Consider the following 18,004-nt stretch of genomic DNA (forward strand, 5'->3'; position numbering starts at 1 on the left):
AAAAAGTTTCCTCTTGTAAATACCATGATATCCAGTGTCAAAAAAGTATTTCTTAAATCTCCTATAAGAATTCAACTTTATAAAGAAATGCTACCTAACATTCCTCTTCCACCACAACCTATTTTAACGCGATGGGGAACATGGTTAGAAGCAGCTAATTTTTATGCAGATCATTTTGTTAAAATAAAGAACATAATTGATACGTTAACAGATGAAAGTTCCCAATCTTTTTTGGATTCTAAACAAACTTTTCAGAGTAACTTGCTTCAACCAGAACTTTCATTTATAAAATCAAATTTTAGTTTTGTTCAAAAAACAATTCCTCAGTTAGAATCACCAAAACTGTCATTGTTCGAAAGTACAGCATTAATAAAAGAATTTGCGTCATGTTGTCGGAACGTTAGAGGTAATATTGGAAAAGATATTTTAAAAAAAATTGAAGCTACTATGGAAAAAAATAAAGGTTACCATATTCTTTCTGAAGTAGTCAGTGTTCTAGCTGGAAATATTTCGGAAACAATTAATTTAGAACCAAATGTTTTGGTTAATTTGAAAAATGCTCCCGTTACATCAGTTGATGTTGAACGAAGTTTTTCCATATATAAATATATGTACTCAGACAGCAGCCACAAGTTTTTGTTAGAAAATTTTGAACACCACTTGGTCATTTATTGTTACCATAATTCTAAATAAGTTTATTCATACTTAAAAATGATGTAGTTACTTAAAATAAATGTAAATCTTAATGAATAGTAGGAAATATTTAGTTATGTACACTTTTTTTTTTTAATAAAATTGTTACTATTTTACGATTTTTTTATTTATTTGTATGCATATTTTGTAAAATATTTGCATATTTTCGGATAAACACGTGCATATTTATGCGCATATTTTCTACATTTTTATTTGCATATTTGCCGAAGTCTAGTAATAATCAAAACATTTTGTTTACAAACCAAATTAAAAAATGGTTAAACTAAATAACAATAATCTTTTTGTCAAAGTTAGTGTTTGATATGTCCACCATTTTCTTCAATGCATTTATCAATATGTTCCATAAAAGATCGTCTCATTTTAAATAGCATCATTGGTTCAAAGAAACTGCTGCAGTATTTATTTCTTCCCAAAGTTGGTTGCGAATATTTATGGGATTCTTGTAGACACGTTGTTTAAATGCGCCTTATACACGAAAATCGAGCGGATTAAATTCTGAGCTACGTACTGGCCAAGGAAAATGACTACCACGACAAATCCACTGCTCTCATATAATGTGGTGGTGCACCATCTCGCATAAACCACATATTTTGCATTAAATTTAATAGCAAATCAATAAAATCATTTTGTAAAAAATGTAAATAGTTCTCACCATTCAAATTACGAAGTAACTGGCATGGCCCTAAAAAATTATTACCAATTATCCCACACCATAGGTTAATCTTAAATTTATATTGGAAATGCCTTCTATCGACGAAAGAGTGGTCAAGATTTTGACTGTTTCAAAGTTTGACTGTTTGCACCTAAAGAAGATAGAAGCGAAGCAAAGCATTTTGTGATGTTACGTTACCATCTTTGAGTTATTTTGTTAAGAATAAACTAATAATTATGCTTATCCAAAGGTATTCAGTGCTTTACCGCACAAATATCACAACTAAGAATTATTATGCAACTGATTTATAAAATGCAATTATCTCGAAAACTGTTGAGTTTTAAAGTTATTAACAAGTATACTTTTTTTCTGTCAAAATAATGTGTCTTAAAAATTTTTTGACAAAAATCGTGCTAACTTGAAGGACAAAACAGTTAAGCGCAAGTGTATGCCACAGATGTAGCATATGTGGCGCGCTCTATCAGCTACATCAAAGAATACATCAAATTATAACGTTTCATGCTCAAAAGCGTAGTAAACTCAAGAAATTTTTAACCAGAAAATGTTATTGTCTTTTGTGTCAACTTTTTTGTTTTTTGTTAATTTTATTTTTTGTCAATTAAAAATGTTTTCTTGACCCATCTATTGTACTAAATATTTTTGTTTCTTTAATGACATTCTGACCAATGTGCACCAGCCGGCTGGGTAAAAAATTTTAATACTCTTACTTTTTATCTTTATTTGTACATGTACCGTGTCGTATTCCATCATGAAATGGACAGGTTTAAGAAAACATTGATCTATGAAGGGAATATCCAGCATTTGGACTGCATACAATAAGTAATACAGCGGCAATATTAACTTTTGTGATTTGTCCACCGCAAGAGACACCACATTTTTTTTTCAGATAATCAAAGATACATGACGACACTTCATTTGAGCCTTGCCCTGCCACTCCTTCATACTACATGTAGTACAGAACATTATTACTTTTAACTGTGTGATTATGAACAGCTAACCTTTTTTATAAAACAAAGCTTGCATTTGGGCTATACCTTACTGCCTCTAAATTGAATTTAACAAAATTCCACTCTTATCAGCCTTTTGCTAATTTATTATCAGCAAATTTGTTAGCTATTTTTTTTTAATATGCTTTTCATAACTCTCCTGCATTTCGTGCTTTTCGCACATGATTCAGATTTGTACTTAAAGCAAGGGACTCATATCTTTACGATGTAGAGGAAATTTTAAATGAAACTCATCATTAAATATTTGGGGCATTTTTTGGGCTCTATGCCATTCTTGAATCAGCTATCTGTGTACAAGTCATACATTATTGAAACATTTAGCTCAAGAGCTAAATACTCATAGCTGCTGTCTTCCTTGCAATAGTGTGAGACAACTTTAGAAACTTTTGCATGTCGAAAAATAATCGATAATAAATAAGAATTCGAACTTACAAGTCACTTAATTTTTGATTTGCCAATACCAAATAATAACCAATACTTTATATATCCATATGAGTATGGTTTCACTCACGGTATGGAAAAAGTAAATTTAAAGATCTAAAATAGATTTGACAATATCCTTAACTTAGATAAAGGCTCATAGTTTTTTGCACTCTATTGATTGTTACGATTAGACAATATCAGCGCAGAATTAATAAAGGAAGGTGGAGACTCCCTATTGAATGCGATACACGAACTAATAGTGAACATATGGAATAATAAACAACTGCCGCAAGACTGGAATACCGGAGTAATTATTCCACTACATAAGAAGGGAGATCAGCTTCAATGTGAAAACTACCGAGCAATAACGCTACTGACTGTGGCATATAAAATACTGTCAAATATTGTGTATGACCGATTGAGACCATATGCGGAACAAATAGTTGGGGGATATCAATGTGGTTTCCGCAGGCAGAAGTCCACAATAGATCAGATCTTCGTCTTGAGGCAAATCTTGGAAAAGACTAGTGAATTTAATATAGACACGCATCATCTTTTCATTGACTTTGAGAGTGCCTATGATAGCATCCATCGAGAATTTCTGATTCATGCACTGAAAGACTTTAATATTCCAACTCAACTCATTGATATCATAAAAGAAACACTTAAAGTACAAAGCAAAATTCGAATTCAAAACGAACTAACAGATACAATTCATGTGAGAACGGGCCTACGACAGGGAGATGCCCTATCCTGTATTCTATTTAACATCACATTAGAGAAAATAATTAGGGAGTTAAAAGTCAACACCAGAGGAACAATAATAACAAAAAGTGTACAAATATTGGCATTTGCAGATGATGTTGATATCATAGCCAGAAGCGAAAGAGAGATGATAGAAGCATTTAATGCGATAGAAAGAGCGGCACAAAACAGTGGCCTAAACATTAATGAAATAAAAACCAAATACATGAAGGTCAGTAAATCGACAGGCCAAAGAAACCTACAGAATCTGACAATAGGAGACTATAACATCAAAAGCGTGAAAAATTTTACATACCTAGGTTCACTAGTTACCGCAGATAACAATGTCAGTGAAGAAGTTAAGAGAAGAATACATATCGCTAATAAAACATATAATGGACTAATTAAACATCTAAGATCTAACAACATCACAAGAAGCACCAAATGCAAAATATACAAGACCCTGATAAAACCGGTCCTTGTATATGGATCAGAGACATGGACACTATCGAAAAGCGATGAAAACCTATTAGGCACATTTGAACGAAAAATCCTTAGACACATATATAAGGGGGTAAAGGAAAATGACATATGGCGCAGAAGATATAACTTTGAACTGTACACAGCATACAACGAACCCGAGATCATAACATCCATAAAGATCGGACGTCTGCGCTGGATGGGCCATGTTGAACGAATGTTGGAGACTGAAACACCAAAACATATTATGAGACAAACACCAGTAGGAAGAAGGTCAAAGGGAAGACCCAAACTTAGATACATGGAACAAGTGGAGCAAGATCTGAAAACACTTAAGATTACCAACTGGAAAAACAAAGCAAGGAACAGAACAGAATGGCGGAAAATCCTAGAACAAGCCAGGACCCAGAAAGGGTTGTCGAGCTACTGATGATGATGATGACGACTTACCTTAACTCAGTATCCGAATGGGAATGAGGTCCTCCTAGTTCTCCAAATCGTTTTTCATAAGGTCTTGGTCCTCTGGTGTACCTTCTATCTCTAAAAGAACCATATCTTGGTCTGGGCTGTCCCCTACTTCTAAAAATTATATTAAGAATTATAATTTAAATCAAACAAATGAAATGACTGATATATTTTTTGTACACACTTATTACAAATCAAAAAATTTTTTGAATAAACTTAGTTTTCTATGTATGGCACATGCCACTTGTCAATTTCTTTGAGGAATCATTTAAAATAGCAGTATTCGATTCCGCTCATTCTGTGTCTGTCTGCCGCTTTAACTTCAATCAAATGGTCGCGTTCTTACACCCGTACATAAACAAATTTGTTTAATGTGTTTTTGTAGAGTCCAATGTTCCGGCTTTTATGTATTTATTTTTTCAAAGAAGTTTTTATAACTTAACTTTCATAAAGAAAAGGAACAATTGTGAATTTTTCCACCAAATGGAAACTCTCTTGAGTAGTGGTGCTTTTTAAAACTTAACGTAAGTTATGTAACGTATGTTAAACCTTAAATTAGGTAAAAAAAATTTTACTAAAAATCCTTTATAAAAGGTATATAATTTAAAATACATAATCGGGCTTTATCACAAGACGTTTTCGGAATCCATGTTCCATCATCAGTGCACTAGGTGGGTATACATGTATTGAGTCACTAAATATGTGGGTAAAAACCCGTTAAAATTTGTTTTATAAATTTAGATTACATTATATTGTGATAAATTCTAAGATGTTAAAGTTACCAGTGGATTTGGTAACATGGCGACGTATGACTCCACGTGAAGTTGCTGGTCCTGAGACGATGTATCTACGAGGACCTGATGAAAGCAACTGATTGAAATGACAATGACCACTATTTTGTATTTTTAATTTTAGCTGAATTATTGACTTGTCAATATGTTTTCCTGCTATTCTGTGAATTTTGTTTTTAAGTCAATCAAATAAAACAATGCTAACAGTTCCTAAGTTTCATTCATTACCTGCCTTTTCAAAAAGACATAATCCACAGATACACACAACCAAACTTATATGGTATTACCATGTATTTCAAACCAATATTTATTTCTTTTGACAAAACTTGTTACTGTTGCAAAGAATAAAGGTTTTTATTGAAAATAAACAAACCAATACAACAATCAGATAACACAGCCCGGTGCGGGAAAGATTATTTGCTTTAGTTGAAAATTAAATGAAAATAAATAAACCAACTTTCGCTTTCAAAAACGAAAATATGCCGTATATGGGGTTAACGGATATTCAAAGGTGAAAGATCATTGGTCTTGTGGAGCAAGGAATATCTCAGAGAGATATAGCTGCAGTGTTAGGCGTAACACAGTGTGTGGTGTCAAAAACCTATGCTAGGTATCTAGAGTTAGGAACGCTTAAGAATAGACCAATATAAAGTCGCCAAAAAGTAACAAGGGCTTGCCACGATTATTTTATTGTCCAAGTAGCTAGATGAGACCCATCAATTTCTCACCCGCAACTCCAAAAGCAGCTTTTGGAAGGTACAAGTGTTAGTGTTTTAGTTAAAATAATAAGAAGACTCGAGCCCAAGGACTAGACAGTTACGGGTTCCCAAGTTAAAGGCAGCACAATATTGATCGTCTAAATTGGTGTTTTTTAATACCAAAACTGGATCATTGGAAATTGGTAAAATGTGCTATTTTCAGACGAAACCAGGATTTGTGTAAAATCATATAGCCGATGAATTCGTGTACTTAGAGGGTGAGAAAGACAATCAAGAATGGAAAGAGCCAGATCTGTTCACAGACATAAGGCAGGAAGTTGTTTTGGGGAAGTAATATGGTCGGTGAAAAACCTCCTTTAATTTCTATTCAACCAACTTTAATAGCTCGCAGGTATGTTGATTTGGCTCTAGAACCTGTAGTTAGACTCTGAAAAAGTGCAGTGAAAAAAAATTTAATTCTCATGCGTGATAATGCACGTCCACATACCAGCAGAGTCACCACAGACTTCCTTGAAGCAGAAGATATCACTATTCTGTAGTGACCTGCTTGCTCTCCTGACCTTAACCCTATAAAGCATTCGTGGGATATAATCCCATAATGATAATCCACAAAACACCGTTCAGCTAGTGCAAGCTGCACTTAAGAAAGGAAACAACCTACCACAATACAATATTTACAATTTATTTAGGAGCATGCTCACGCGAATTACAGCTTGCATGAGGCCAAGGGTTAGTAACACCGACTACTAAAAAAACATAAATAAATAAAAACAATTTAAACATCATTCCTTGTACATTAAAATTTTGTATACTATTGACTTTAAAACAAATAATGTCAATTTTATTATTTAAGAATTTATGGGTTTCTTTAATTCTCATGTAATGGTGATTAAATTGCTTTAAAATAAATTTTCTTTTACTTCATAGGTTGGTATTTTTAAATTTAGCTAAAATAGTACGAAATATCCCATGATCCCATATAAGTTTTGATGTATATATATATATATATATATATATATATATATATATATATATATATATATATATATATATTGTTTTTCTATAAAAAATATATTCCTATACATAAATTTCACACCCTTACTCTGAACGGACGGATTTCCCTCTCTTCAATCTTTTCGGTTTTTTCTGACACATATAACAGCACACTCTCCAATACAGAAACCTAAAAGAGCTGGCCATGACATCGCCGATATTGGATAAACAGAGGAGCATCAATGGAATTCCCAAGATGGCGTAGAATATGGTAACGACCTTTCCCCACGACGTTTTCGGCGAGATGTGTCCATAGCCTGCAACAAAATAATGCCAAGTTTGTACTTTATATAGTTCTGATCGTGTACAAAATAAAAAAAGAATCAATGTAGTAGCACAGTTGGTTAAAAAGATATTTTCAGATATGTATCAATTACTTAACTAACATTTATATCTTTATTAAGAAACTCACAAAAGACGTTAGGTAGAAATAGTAATTTAGAGGGATCTTTTTTAACTATTTATAACATATAACATTTTCATTTACAGATATTTATCGAGTTATTAGAAAATAACAACAAAATTTCGTTTCCTAACTTACGTTTGCAATACAACAACAACAACTGGCAAATAACTAAAAATTTTAATACAAAAGACGTTTGATTGGGAAATTAAAAAAGCTTGACTTTATAAATCCTTTTACGAACAATCCTAAAACCAATAACTTACAGAACACTATCCCAAACGATAACAACAATAATCCCATCAATACGTATAAAAACCTTCATTGGCATCAAAACATCATTGGCATATATTATTGGTTTTTGTAAAAAAAATGTCAAAAACGCTGTCTAGGTGCAACGTAAATATTGGACATAAATCACTAAAAACATCCAATACATTTTTTTCACACTTTAAACCTATTGTCAATAAATACAGTCAATCAGATATAATTTATAAAGTAAACTGTATCGATTGGAAATTATCATATATTGGACAGTCACTCTAATATTTACATAGACGAATTAGTGCACATAAAAACAGTATAAGAAACAATAAAGGAACAAACCATTCTTGTCATATTAAATGAGCTAACAGCAATGTACTCCCGTACTCTTTTTGAATTCCAGAAACACAATTTGACATATAGTCCAGCGTTATGGTGTATCTTGCAATTGTAATGTAAACATAGCAAGGAAATAAAGAAGGAAAAATTAAGGGATAATTAGCCTAGTAAAGAGTAATAATTATTTAAGTAATTATTACATATTCCAAATTGATTAAAGAACAAACAAATTCATAGCTAGTAAGTAACATATTTAATGTAAACATTTTACATTAAACAAAGATTGAAAACTCGACCCAGTTTAAATGTATTACACGAGTCTCAAATATGCCACCACGGTTGTTTAAATCAAGTTTAAAAAACATAGACCTCCGCTGAAAAATAACACGGAGACCCAGTCAGCAATAAAAACAATAACGCGACCTTGGTAAAACGACTGAAAATTGAGAATACGGGCTCATAAAAAACCGAACAAGCGGGCCAGCAGGGACTAGTGGAAAGTTGGCACTCTAGAGCGCCCCACGCGAGAAGTACGGGAGATCGGACGATACGCAGCCAGTGAGCGCGCTATTTAACTCGACGGGATAGTGTGACGTAAAAGTGCCGGTATCTGGAGATTCGAAGGTTCGCGACAGCGCGCCGTTTTGACTTCTTAAAACTGACGGATCTCGAATCCCTGTAGGACTGGAGGCGTATTCATTAGCTAGAGCCTAAATACGCGAAGGTAACTAAGATCTATATACTAACCCAAGGTATATCTAATATACGGAATTGTCCGCCTTTTAATTCCTTGCTTTGTCTCTTCTCGTCTCCCTTCGCGCCTGATCGAAACATTATTGGTCATAACTGATATTTTGTAGTATACAATCTATTTAATACATTGTAACTCGAAATTTGTTTTTTTTTTGTTATTCCCGACCGTTACAGGTAGAGACTAGAAGAGATACACATTTTCGCTATTGCAGTGCTCCGGCTTCTAACGTAAGCCCATAGCCTCTCACTCTTTGCAGGACCTGAGACCGAGAAGTCCTTAATCCCCTTCCTCCCAAAATCTCCCTACCCTCTTGTAAATCCGCGAGGTCGGAACCAGTCAGTCCAGACTAGTGGAACCAGTAAGCCTTGCCCCGCTCGCAGAGATAAGTATCCCCTAAGAATTGTAGATGCATTGATAAGGATATTGAGACAGACGTCTTCTACAATGGTGACAGCATTTATTAGAGTGGTGACAATTTATTAGAGTGGTTTATTAGATTTATATTACAGTTTCAATCTTAAATTATTAGATAATCAATTTAATTCTAGAATCAGTCCGTCCACAAATTAATTAAGAAAATCTAATTAAAAAAAAAGCTTTAAGCCTCTGATTCTTCTTCTTGGTATACCTATTCGTGACGAATATTGGCAATCATCATGCCAACGTCTTTATCTTATCTGAAGCAGCGTGATAAAGCGTCCACAAAGATGCTGTATTGAACCAAGTGCTAAGGTTTTTTAACCATGATATTCTTATTTTTCCTAGACCTCGCTTTTAAAATATTTTTAGGGCCAACGTACTGTAGCTTTCGAGATTTGATTGTAGTCAATATCTCTCCATTCTGCTGAGGACCTCCTTATGAGGCGAGGTGACTCGGTCATTTCACGGGATCTTAAGATCTTAACTAAAAGATACAAAAATCGTTGTAAATAACATGCATTCCCTTTAAAACGGACGTTATATTATTTGAAATTTTTCGCACTATTACTTAATCTTCCTTTTTACCGGACTATCACTTACATACTTTTTGAATTTGGCACTTTGTGTCCGCCGATTTTCACACTATCATATAATTTACTCACTACACATTAACATTATTCTTATCTTCTCCATCATCTCTACTAACGTCGTTGCTATTGCTGGTATCGCTATCACTGCCATCGCTATCACTCAACCGTGACATTTATTACCACAGGATCAATATCGTCCATCAACCCGTCAATAACCCAAAATTTTTGCTCTTCGTTAATATCTAGTTTACAATAGTTTTTTCAGTTTTTCATTGTTACTACACCAAATGCATTTATTAATAACTGTTCTATTGCAGCGATTTTTAACTCTGTGTTGTATGAGGCAATATGACTTGACTGGATTATACCTTTTCAATTGGATTCAGCACAAAATGGTATGGAGGTAGTCTCAGAATGGCAATATTTTTCTCTTTGAACATCTCGTCAATTTTATATTTTATATATGCTTCTTTGAATGTGTTTATGACTTCCATAAGCTCTGATTTTAAATAATATTCTTCAAAAAAGATATCTTTCTCCAGCAATAATGTCTTAATTTGATCTTTATTAAATGCTTGTATCGAAATCAGTTCTTCTTTCCTCAAATGGTACGAGACGTTGACCATCACCATAACAGTTTTTTCCTTAAACCATTATTCAAATATAGAACCATCCATCTCATTATGATAGTTCGCGTTTTTTTAGCTAAAAACCAAAAAGCAAAACGTTCCACAAAGCCCAAGAAGTCACTGAGAGTCCAACATTAATTCAAGTTTTATCCAAATAAATGACGGTGGATCCTCGGGAACGACGGTTTTTATCTCACGCAAATATTGATGCCTCTAATTCAGAATATCGGACCGTTCTATCATGGTCGACTTTACTCCTCGTTTGCAAACAATAAAGTTCATTTTATGGAGTATTTTCCACATTGCTGTGCGTGACATGTTTGCTAAATCTTTGACTTTTTTAATCGGTACGAAAACTTATTATGGTGCCGAGGTAGTTGTAGGGCGTTACTCTTTTTACTGAGATTTAGTTGACGTAGAATTGACCTTCTTTTATCTTTTTTTGCTAATTATCATGAGCTTTGTCTTTTTTTACATTTATAAAAGTCCATATTGTTAACTGGAATACGTGATTTTGTTTAAAGGGATTTGTAGGTCTTCTAAGTTAGGTTAGGTTAGGTTAGGTCCGCAAATACTGTGGTGTCATCTGCATAATATCTAATGTTTAACCGGTAATCGTCCTATTTGAATTTCATACAATATTGATATTGAAGATTAGACCAGATAAAATGCAGTCTTGTCACAATTCGCGCATGATTTCCACATATTCAGTATGTTCACCTTTAATTCTGAAAGCCTTTGATACACATTAGATTTTAGAACTGTTAAACGGACATTTTAATAACTAATAAACTCTTGTGCATTACATCATTAAGAAAAAATCTTAGATAACTTTCTATAATATGTTCAATAGAGATACTTTCTTCCCTTAATATTCGACGATATCTTTTTAGATCGTCAGAGTTTTCTAATGCTAGAGGAACATATTTCCCATGATAGTATTTCCGATTTTATTTTCCAATGACAATGTTTTTATCTTGATGTAATTGTTTCTCAAAGGCATTTGCGAAGTCGACGAAACATAATCGTTTTCGATTATCTGAGTTAATTTATTTGACCTTGCTTCTTGTTTTTTAAGTGTTCCAATATTGTATTTTCGTTTATTCATTTCTCTAAGTTGTGTTGTTAATTCATCTTTCGTAATACGTTTTTTCTATCAATAATTGAGTTATTTTTCGTTTGTTGTTCTCATATGAATCTCTACATCTCTTTCTCCAATCTGAGAATGTTTTCCGTCGCTTGATTTTCTTCTCTCTGACCAGTGTATGTGTCCCATTGCGGACCATCTTATATCTTTTATATTCTTTCGTTGTTCTTTTTCTCTCAAAAATTTGATACATTTATACCAGAAATTAAATTTGCTGTGTGCTCTAAACTGGAATTCAATTATTTTGAAAGGCTGTTTAACTATTTAAGTATGCGAGACCGCTTGATTTTGAAACCCTTTTCTTACTTAATTAGTTGAAGACTGAAGTTGAATTTTCTCTTAGTTAAAAAGTTTCCAGAGCACGAACAAAGTATTATTATCTTTTCCTATTACAAAATCATTTATTTCTAAACGAGATGGAACAATATATATTACCTAATAGTTTAGTCCTAATTATTTGTGACCTTAATAGGCCAGGAAATGAAGCATTTTGGCTCCCAATTTTTTTTGTCCAGCATTGATTTACTTGAAATTTTCACAGAAGGTAGGGAATGGCCCAAGTGTCATTTAATATATCATGCCGTTGTACGCTAAAACCTTGGGGGTGGTTGCCATTCCATCTCGGGGGTGAGAATTTTTATCACATTTTGACCACAGAAATCGATGGAAAAACTAATTCTACGAAAAAAATGTTCGTTACGTTTTCTTCGTAAAACTAATATTTTTCGAGTTATCCGCGGTAGAAAGTAACAGTTTTCGACGAAAAAATCGACTTTTTTAGAAGATTTTTTGAGAATAACTCAAAAAATACGCATTTGATCAAAAGAAACTGTAGATATCAAAATTATATTTTTTAGAAACACAAACAAAATCCTTTTTTTATAATTTTTCTGTGACCAATACAAACCGAGATACGGCAAGTTAAAGGTTAGCTTTTTTCGTCAAATGCATAATTTGAAATATTCAAAGCCAAATAACAGGAAAACTTTGCATTTTTTAAAGAAAACTTACAGAACATCTTTTCAACTATATCTTTAAAAAAGTTTCTAGCGCAAAAATTGAACGACTTGTGATCAAAATAAGGTCGGTACCTACTTTTTTCTACGAAAAAATCAGTGAAAGCAATCCCCTAACTACGATCCTAATTAAAATTGATCTTCACCCTTCTGTTAGTCTTTTTTATGTATGTATGTATTACCAATACACCCAAGAAATTTGATCTTTTTAAAAGGCCTAATTTAAAAAAAATATGCTTCCCCAGTATGGCTCAATAGCAAACACACGAAGATTATTGACACCCAATTAAACCAGACAATGCGAATGATTTCAGGAACCATTAGATTAACACCCAACTATTGGCTTCCCATCCTGAGTCACATTCCACCGCCGGAACTACGAAGAAGTCACTCCCTTCTCAGAGAATATCAAAAAATCCAGTCTAACCATCAACTACCCATCCACCATGATAGGCGTGATATCGAAATGAACAGGCTGTGCTCCAGATATCCTGTCATGTTAAGGGCCACCTCCTTACATCAGGAACATTTCGACCTCACCAACGCTTGGAGAAGACAATGGGAGCGCGACTCACCACAGGAAGCACAGCAAATGGCCTGTATCGATCAGAAACCGCCAGGCTTTGAACTGACCCGGAGTACATGGACAACGCTAAACAGAATAAGAACAAGAAGCGGTAGATGTGCTGACAGCTTACATAAATGGGGAAAAGCCCTTACTCCGGAGTGTGACTGTGGTGCGCAACGACAGACCGTCACATTGTTGAAGAATGCCCCCGAAGGCGGTTCCCTGGAGTTTTTGACGAGTTCCTGAATGCGACCGAAAATGTTTTAGACTATATTAATGCATTAGATGTTCGTTTGTAATACTTCATGTAATGTTTTATATTGCTTTTTAAATATGTGTTCTTATTGTATGCCATACGATAAATAAATAAATAAAAAAAAAGTGGAGTTTAAAGATAAATTGATTTGCAATTTCATATTTTTTACCATTTTTTTAAAATATCTCAGAAAATACTGGAATTACAAAAAAATGACACAGCAGTAAATTGTAACTTTTTTAATAACTAAAATTTTACTATAGATAGATTTTCTTTACAGTTAATATTAAGCGAGGTATAGCTGTTTTACCTCTATTTACGAGCAAACACCCCCTTCTTCGAGCACTTTAAACTCACCCCACTTAAAAACCAAGGGATCTTACGGAATTTAATTTACGTAGTCTTATAGCTCTTCAAAAACATATAAAATCAATTGCGAAAAAACCTTTTATTGCCAAAAATGAAGGAGCTATGTATAAAATGAATTTTTTTTTTTTCGAAAAATTGGAATAGCTCGCTTGGTAGTGTAATATAGCTAATGTATTTAATACCACAGAACCAGTTTTTCGGCAGTATTATAAATAATATGTTCCACTTTCTCCGTTTAAATCGAAGACAAAAAACAAGAAACATCTGCTCATGTGTCTGCATGTGTGAGTGTATATTTCGTTGATTCCTCGCCAATGGGTTCTACAGTTCGAAAGAAATAACACGTGCTCTGACAATTTTTGTAGAATTATTTAATTGTGCTTCTTATAGTATATAAATTGGTTAGTTTCTTTGAAAATTAATAATTTTTGAAAACGTTTTTTTGTCAATGCAAAAAAAGGTACCACGTTTCATGCGGGTGCAGGAAATTGTGGTACTACTGCAATCCCACTTATTTTGGGTGCTCAGGGAAAGATTGCAACAGTAGTCCACCGGTTATAGAAGAAGACGAAGATGACATCGATTTCGATGAAGATAACTAAAATACTATTTGTATTTGAAAATTCGTATTTTTGTGTAAATAAATGTTTTTAAGGGAGGTTTTTAAGGGTTTAAATGATATGCTATTATACCCCAAAGCATAAAATATTCATGATTTAACTATAAAAACCAAATGTTGACCATATTAAAGTTTAAAATGTTATTTTATAATTTTTTACCATTAGAGGTAGTTTTCACTTTTAAAAACCAAAAGCGTATAACGGCTCAATATAGAAGTTGAACTAGAGGGTAAAATGAGCGTAATCCCAAATTTTTGTACAAATCGATGGTGGGCGAAAAAATTCCGAGGTTTTGCCATTTTTTCAGCTTCATTTAATGACCTATAATACCTAATGCTACTAAAACATGTATATTGTAGGGTTTACTGCTAAATTTTTAAGCCTTTTACTTTCTTTTGTTTATCTTAGATTACTAAACTTTTTGTTCTTTAGCCAACAATAACCCTGTCATCTTATAATTAATTATTTTTTCCGTCGACCATCTATTTATGATTAATTTTAACACCCTCAAAATCATTGAATAATGACCCCTATTAATGAATGATTTTCTATTAATGAACGATTTTATTATATGCAACACAACATACAAGCAATGCAACATACATTGCTTGTATAAATTAATTTAACCACATTTAACGCTCTGTGATTGGCAATGACCTGTGGTGTAGGCAACCCAACATATAGGTACCTATTTATATTCCCACTAAAAAATTATTTAAAATGACATAGTCGCTGTAAGTACCTACCTACCTACATTTATTTTCGCAAAGCATGTTAGAAACACAGATTAGGTTTTATTAAATTTTTCTATCATGAAATTGTTTTGGTTGTTTTCAGATAGCTTAACATGGTGCGAACGTATACCAAGAAAACCACAAGAAGTATTATTCCAACCGAACAATTTGAAAGGGCGGCGCAATCGGTTTTACAAGAACACTTGTCAATTAGGGATGCTGCTACTCGCTATGGAGTTAATTTTATGACATTGCACCGCTATATGAAAAGAAAATCAAACTTAGGTGCTGAAAACAGTAACAAGAACTTAGTCGGCTACGCTACGGCCAGAAAAATATTTAACAATGCTGAAGAAGAGGAACTTGCCGAATATACTGAGCATTCTGCTAAAATTTATTACGGTCTTACAACTTCTGATTTGCGAAAATTTGCATTTCAATATGCAACAGCCAACCAAATATCTGTTCCGAAAAATTGGAAGGTTAATGAAATAGCTTCCAGAGACTGGCTATATGGATTTTTGAAGAGGCATCGAACTTTATCAGTCCGGACACCTGAAGCTACTAGTATGGGTCGAGCTACCGCGTTTAATCGTCATAATGTGTCACAGTTTTTTAACAATCTCGGCGAAGTTTATGATAAATATAAATTTGAGCTCCAAGAAGTGTACAATATGGACGAAACTGGACTTACAACTGTCCAAAGGCCTACAAAAATCATTGCAAAAAGGGGAACTAAGCAGGTAGGTGCTATCACATCTGGAGAAAGAGGTCAACTTGTTACCTTGGCATTAGCTGTCAACGCAACTGGAAATTTTGTATCTCCATTTTTAATATTTCCGAGAAAGAAATTCAAAGATGTTATGGTAGCCAATGGACCTCCTGGTTGTGTAGGTGCGTCTCATTCCTCTGGATGGATGACATGTGATAACTTTTTGTTGTTTATGAAACATTTCGTCCAGTTTGTACGATGTAGCAAAGAGAAACCCGTTTTGATGGTATTAGATAATCACGAGTCTCATTTGTCTATTCCGGTGTTGAATTTTTGCAAAGAAAATGGAGTGGTTCTTTTAAGTTTCCCGCCACATACATCACACAAGTTGCAGCCGCTTGATAGGACGGTATTTGGCCCACTTAAAAGATATTTTAATAGTGCTGCAGATGCATGGTTAAGATCTAATCCCGGTAAAGTAATGAACATTTACGATATACCTATCGTTCTTAAAGATTCATTTCCTCTTGCTGTTACACCTCTCAATATACAAAAAGGATTTAGTGTGACAGGAATTTGGCCATACAACAGAGAAATTTTTCAAGATGAATTCTTGCCTACAGAGGTAACAAATAGGCCAATAACAGAAAATATAAACGCAACAGTAGTCATAGATCCGGCACCTATTGGCACCGAAACACATAGAACTCCTTCCCAACAGCAACCTTCTACAAGCACAGATTTTAACTTGGCGATAAATGAACCTGTCGATTCACCTACTCATATAACGCCCTAGGAGTTGAAGCCGTATCCAAAAGCAATGCCAAGGAAATCCAAAGGGGGTCGGAAGAAAAGAACTTCCGCTGTTTTGACTGATACTCCCATTAAATCAGCTTTGGAGGAGGAAGAAAAGGCAAGACAAAGAAAAAAAAATGTGGGGGCAACCAAAAGAAACATATCAGGTGAATCAAGAAACAAGGTAAAAACTACTGTTAAAAAATGTAAGAAACGGACCGTCATTACCAAAAACACCTTCAAAAAATCAGATTCTGAAAGCTCGGAAGAGGATGAGGAATCGACGTGTCTGGTATGTTTAGCTCCATTTTCGAAGTCCAAAAACGAAGAATGTATTCGGTGCATTGTGTGTCAAAAGTGGGCACATATTGCTTGTGGAAAAGACGATGATTTTTATATTTGTATTCACTGCTCGTCCGATAGTGACTAGTTTAACATTCTTGTAAACAGGTTTGTTCAGATTTTCATTTTTTATTTTATTTCATTTTGTGTTATGTTTATAATATTTTTTGTAGCTAAGCAAGGGTTCTTTCTGTGACCACTAAATAATGTTGTGGGAAGTTTTTAGAATTTTTTTTTCTATTGTAACATCTTACCCCATGGACTGTAACAATTTGCCTCATAGTGGGGTATGTTGTTACAATTTACAAGTTGAGTTAAATTGATAATAACAAAATGTTAAATATGATTTTTAAATAAATTAAAATTAACATTATTTGTGTAAATGTATCAACTACCTTAATCCGATTTTAGTTTTCATATAAAAGATCTACTATTGCCCAAATAAATAATAGAATCAATTATGTAACAACTTGCCCCCCTCTCCCCTACTGTCTGTCATTGTATGTCATTATTTATCGTTAATTAAATAAAAATTTAAACTAAGATATTTTTATTTCTGAAAAGTTCGGTCGACGGAAAAGTTTTGTAACGAACTCGTGAATTAAAATGGCGATTAACAATCTCGAACATTAACGCGTGAGCGAAGCGAGTAAAAAATATCTCAATTGTTAATCGCCCTTATTAATACACTTGTTGGTTAAATAACTATTAATGGCTTATTTGTTTTTTTAAAATGTCAAAATTAAAAAAAAAGAAATTTTATTTTACTATGTAAGTTTATATATCTTCCAGCAGTTTTTCCCAATTCATCGGTATGAAATGGAACCGAGACAAAAAAAGATGGCCCAGTAGAATACTCAAAACTATGCCTGAGAGGAATAAAAAGACAGATTAATTCTTCTTTTTCCTTTGTCGTTTTGTTCCTTAAATATGATTGTTTTACCGAGAGATGGAAAATCGTTTTTCTGTAAATATGT

General features: G+C 33.5%; 1 protein-coding gene across 5 annotated transcripts in view; it reads right to left on the reverse strand.

Annotated features, from left to right (window-relative positions):
• The window catches only part of galene (potassium two pore domain channel subfamily K member galene), a 137,998-nt gene that overhangs the window by 15,116 nt on the left and 104,878 nt on the right, over positions 1 to 18,004 (reverse strand). For all 5 annotated transcript variants that reach the window (XM_072536626.1, XM_072536624.1, XM_072536625.1 and 2 more), the window contains exons 4-5: positions 7,119 to 7,326; positions 4,492 to 4,620 (exon numbers count right to left, since the gene is read on the reverse strand). In XM_072536626.1, coding sequence (XP_072392727.1) covers positions 4,492 to 4,620; positions 7,119 to 7,326 — 337 coding nt within the window. The remainder of the gene's footprint in view (positions 1 to 4,491; positions 4,621 to 7,118; positions 7,327 to 18,004) is intronic.

The sequence above is a fragment of the Diabrotica undecimpunctata genome, chromosome 7 (genome assembly GCF_040954645.1).
Source record: "Diabrotica undecimpunctata isolate CICGRU chromosome 7, icDiaUnde3, whole genome shotgun sequence".
In the NCBI taxonomy this organism is placed as follows: Eukaryota; Metazoa; Arthropoda; class Insecta; order Coleoptera; family Chrysomelidae; genus Diabrotica; species Diabrotica undecimpunctata.